This window comes from Glycine soja, chromosome 12, assembly GCF_004193775.1.
Source record: "Glycine soja cultivar W05 chromosome 12, ASM419377v2, whole genome shotgun sequence".
Classification (NCBI taxonomy): domain Eukaryota; kingdom Viridiplantae; phylum Streptophyta; class Magnoliopsida; order Fabales; family Fabaceae; genus Glycine; species Glycine soja.
Genome location: NC_041013.1, coordinates 12,915,148 through 12,920,442, shown reverse-complemented (window position 1 = coordinate 12,920,442; position 5,295 = coordinate 12,915,148). Strand labels below are relative to the sequence as shown.

Here is a 5,295-nt window from a genome sequence, read left to right as displayed (position 1 = left end):
ATTACATGTTTGATTTTATCTGAAACAGAATGGATCATCAAGGGCATAGCCAGAACCCATCTATGGTAGTGGAGCTCAATTAGCATATGGTTCTAACACCAGCTTCAGCAACAGCTCCAACAATTTTGGTCAAACCAGTACCAAGAAATTGAGAAGGCTACTGATTTCAAGAACCACAGTCTTCCCCTGGCAACTAATATATTATGTTTATTGTTAATAAATTTAACAATTACCTGTTAAATCTAATTATATGTATTGTTAATTGTTAATATGATTAAGTTACAATATTTTAACAACTGTTAAATGGCTATTTGTATTCATAATCATTATGTTATTGTTGCTTAAGATTAATATAAATTTAAATTAAGTAAAATGATAATATATACTACACAAATTTATATACTTTCAGCTTATTAGTACATTTTACTTTTTTTATTATTATATTATATCATGTTTAATTATTGTTATTTATTAATCTCATCAGGTTAATTACATTTCAAATACTGGTTGATATATATTTTACTTTATATAATATCATGCATTATCTTGCTTATTTATATAATATTAAATTAATTAAAACCAAAAATTTTAGCACAAAAATTATATTTACTTATCATAATAATTATTAGTTGACAATAATAATTTAAAAATTTCGAGTTCATATTATTTACGTTTATACATATAACGTTTATAATTTAAAAATTTAAAATAGAAAAAAAAAAACATAATCTACGTCATTGCTTACGACAGCAATGACGTAGCTTCCCATGCAGTCCACGACGTTCCTCCCCCAGACACGACGTCAAGGCCATGGGTTCAACGACGTTCCTCTCTCGGAAACGACGTACCTAGGTTCCATTCGACGTCGTTGCTTTTGGCAGCAACGACGTAGTTGGCCAACCATTCAACGGCGGTCGTTGCCGGTGCAACGACGTAGTAGACCTTACACAGTACGTTGATGCCGCCATACCCGACCTTAAAAGCTTACCTTTCAACGTCGTTCCTCGTGCCGACAACGTCTTCGAAGGCAAACCTGCAACTACGGGCCTCCAGTCATCCTAGTCGCAGTAATCGTGTGTTTCTAAAACGGTGGAAGGAGACTGTCGTAGACTGGCCGGAGGCCTACGACGACGTCTCATTCAAAGTCGGCCTTGCACCGTCGTTGAACTCCGATAAGCACCGACGTTGAACGCATTTTTTGTAGCAGTGAGCTTAGCTTCCAAAGACAACAAGATTAGGGTTCAAGAATTCAAGAGACCCACCTTACCTTGATGAGGCTACATGAAATTGCTTAGATGAACAAGGAGCTCAAATCCTTGATGTCTCAAGCTTCAAAGAATGAAAATGAAATTTTGGAACCATGATGAGAAGCTTGCACGAATTTGGTAAGAAAAAGAAGAGAAAGAAAATTAAGAATCTCTTACCAAAGCTTTGATGAAAGAAACCTCATGAGCTCTTTTATGAAGCTTGGAAAATGAAGAAGAATGTCTTCCTCTCCCTCTCGGTGAACTCGTGCAAATGAGGAAGAAAAGGGTTCCAAATTGGTTTTTAAAGAATCATGAAGATGAGGTTTAAGGCTTTGTTCAAAGGAAACTTGGTTAGGCTTATGTTGACAAGCTTAATTGACAACATGAATGACTAATGACCAACTTAAGGTTAACGTGCCAAGCTATGCCATTTGGGGTTATTGTTGCTTTTGAAATTTTAATAAAAAAATGGCTAAAATAGGTTTAAACCAGAAATGGAAATTCTGTTTTTGTTAAAACTGATAAATCCTATCCTAATCCCCTAGATAAATGTGTTAACATTCCTTAGATTATGTATAATCAAAGTGGACCTTACACAAATGTAATTTTTTCGATGATGAAATTTTAGCTCAGACAGGTTTCATATCTTTACCAAATTATGTCAACAAAACACATACACTTATTTATTTATCTATGTATAACACGAAATTCAAGGCTTAAAATTATACAATCAATAAATTAAATTCATATATTCACGGAGCAAATTTACTAAGTGTGAACTTATACGGTCTAGTCTTTCATGAAGATAAATTAAGATGGAATTTCAAGATGTTACATGCACTGGTTAATTTACACATTCAACGTTGAATATATATTGTTATTGTAATTCATATACATAAAGATTTTCTTTTTGACAAAATATACATACAGAATTTGTTACCCAAGAATTTATGAAAAAATTAATAACACAACAAAGTTTAAATGGGATATTATAAAGCATTACCACTATAAGCACGGGGAGCATAAAATTATTCTTGTTTAATCCGATGTGTCGCACTCAAATAAAATATAATTTAACATGTACGTGGTGTAAACAAAAAAAAAATTATAAAACTTTAATTTAATTAAAAATAATACAAAGAAAATGAAGTTTCGCCTTTGAACCGACCAACAGCTAGGATTTAGAAAATCAAAAGGGAAACATGTTTTTGCTTCACCTTGGAAGGCATAAGAAACCAACCAACACAAGAAAGACATCCATTCCTCACTCGGTTCTTTTCTTCCATCAGAGAAATACTCTCTCTCTCTCTCTCTCTCTTTCTTTTCTCTCTCACACACAAAACAGAATCATGGATGTCTTCGATAACGATCACGACCATGACGAACCATTTGTTCGATACCACAGTAACGTTAACAGAACAATACTGTACGTGTCCATGGTTTCCTTCATAACAGTCTTGTTTCTCGTCTTCGCACTCTACCTCTACGCCCGGTGCGTCCTAAGGGGCCGGTCCCGCAACCGCGCCGCCATTCGACGTCTCACCATCGCCGCGCTTCACGTCTCTGACCTCGACGCAGCCGCCGCCGCACACCGACACGCCGAACCACCCAACGCGGGCCTCGACCCTGCCATCATAGCGTCGCTTCCAACCTTCGCCTCCAGAACGAAGGTTCTAGAAAATGGTGGTGATGGTGGCGGAGGAGGGGCCACCGTGGTGGAGTGTGCTGTGTGCTTGAGTGCTCTAGAAGGTGAAGAAAAGGCCAAGTTGCTTCCCAACTGCAACCACTTTTTTCACGTGGATTGCATTGATAAGTGGCTGGGTTCCCACTCCACGTGTCCTATTTGTCGAGCCGAGGTGAAGCCGCAGCTTCAACCACAGCATCGTGAGGGTCCTGTGGGTCTTTCTCTTCACAGTGCACGTACACTGCATAGTAGGGTGGAGGGTGATGATGATGACAACAACAATAACGATGAATCATCAAAAATTAATGATTCTAATTCACGGTTGAGCTCGTTTAGGAGGATTCTCAGTAGGCAAAGATCTTCAAGAAGAGTCCAACCGTCTGGCCACGATGATGAGGATGGTGGTGTTGATCAAGATTTGGAGAGACAGTGAGTTTTTTTTTTTTTTTTTTTTTTTTTTTTTTTTTTTTGTAATTTTCCTTTGTTAATTTTTTCAGTGATGAACATAGAAGGGAGGTATAGTTGCTGCTATGGTTTGGAGAGATGTTTCATGTTTGTTCAATACAAATTGGAATTTCATCTTAGGTAATATACAAAAATGTATATTAAAAATCTGTTTAAGTTACTAAGGTAAATCTTTTCTTTTAATTGAATAACATCACTAAAAACATTTAGAGAATTAAATCTAAGTTTTTGTCTTTTGATTTTTCTTTTTGGAGCTTTAGCGTTGACTTGTTAATATGAAAACTACATGTGAGCTTGGCTAATACTACATTAACTGGTCATTTTTTTTTTTTAAGTTACAAACTTACAATTGTTTCTTTTGGTTTTTTGGTTTCGGGGTGGTTAATTCTTTTGGAGAATGATATATAAAATGAGAAAAAAGTATATATTATTCAATCATAACTTATAAATTTATTGACTTTTAAAATAATTATTTTAAAATAATTTATATAATAATCTGTGATCGGATGATAACATATAAATAGAAAGATATTAAACTTATAAAATTTAGATATAGTATTGTCTTCCAATTGGAGTTTTACTTTGGTATTATGCATAACAAAAGTCTATATTAAAAGATTTTATGAATTACCAAGATGAATCTTTAATTCTTATTGGAGAACAACAAAAACAACAATAATGTATGTAAGTTTTCACAAAATAAAATGTTGCATTTTATATTTGTTTGGATAAGGTTTGCAATGATACTACATATGTCTGAACATATTGTCCCCAGAACAAATTGTCTTAACATATGAATTCTTGTGCTTATAATTCCGATAGTTAATTTTCCATTTATTCATCAATTAGTTTAGAAAAATGAAGATAACTCCGCATTGAGGCTGGTCCAAAGCCTCAAATTAGAGGACACAAACAAAGCTCTAGTAACACTCATTTTTCCACGCAACTTGCTTCAACCAAACCCCCCATCATCTTTCTTTCTAATGTGTATTACATAATAATCCTGACTTTGTTTGCTCAGATGTTGAAATAAATCTTATAGTAAAACGACTTGGATTGCATCTCACGTCCACATTGAATCATGTGCTTTGAATGTTTTGGCATAAAATTGATTTCTCCGATCAACTTAAGACGTCCACACTTGGGTATAAAATACATTTCTAAACCCAACAAGTCTTCATAGACGACTATTCTGGTAGATTTTTCTCAAAGGAAAAGATAGAGTCGTATTATTCGGGATTGAACTTCTTAACGAATATTATATATGTTATGTACCACAAGGTCAAACAAAACTACCCTCATTACGTATATCTGAAGAATTCATTTGTTGAAGTCAAGGGACCACCACATCATGTATGGCAATAATTTTCAAAAGAATTGTATTACTCGTACAACATTATTTGTTAGTTTCCTCCATTTAATTCAATTCTTTTAGTATACAAAAATATTTTTTTCTTACCAAATGGTTTCCAAAAGCGCTACTTTAATTTGAAAGAGAGGTTGTATGACTTCTATTTAAAAGAGAAAACACACACATACACAATTACCATAAACTTTATCATTTTTAAAATAGGCATACTGAGTTTTTATTTTATCTCAACTAATCTTTAAAGTTTCTACTATTTTTATTATAATAGATTTGCTTAGGAGGGGATGCCAGGGAAATAGAAGAAAGTAAAATTTCTCCTCCCCAAATTTTGGTTTTCTGTCAATATTGACACAATTTTGGAGAGAAGAAAAAATAAATCTCAAAATAATAAAATATGTAATTAAAAAATTTATTTCACCCTCCCTCTCTTTCCCTAACCAAATAAAATATATAATTAAAATATCTTTCCTCCTTTTCATTTCCCCTTTCCTACCCCTTCTCTTCGTTGAACCAAATAGAGCATTAAGAAA

The 5,295-nt window shown here is 33.9% G+C and overlaps 1 protein-coding gene across 1 annotated transcript; it reads left to right on the top strand.

The window, feature by feature from the left end:
- The first annotated feature begins 2,472 nt into the window (after positions 1–2,472).
- LOC114379609 (E3 ubiquitin-protein ligase ATL41-like) lies at positions 2,473–3,730 on the top strand. The gene is made up of 2 exons (XM_028338297.1): positions 2,473–3,360; positions 3,429–3,730. The coding sequence occupies exons 1-2, from the start codon at positions 2,597–2,599 to the stop codon at positions 3,451–3,453; spliced, it is 789 nt and encodes a 262-aa protein (XP_028194098.1). The 5' UTR covers positions 2,473–2,596; the 3' UTR covers positions 3,454–3,730.
- Positions 3,731–5,295: the final 1,565 nt, after the last annotated feature.

Excerpts from the sequence above, each read along its gene's own strand:
- LOC114379609 (XM_028338297.1), top strand. The coding sequence starts at position 2,597 with ATGGATGTCTTCGATAACGATCACGACCATGACGAACCATTTGTTCGA. Across the intron at positions 3,361-3,428 it reads GATCAAGATTTGGAGAGACA|TGATGAACATAGAAGGGAGG; the intron begins GTGAGTTTTTTT and ends TAATTTTTTCAG.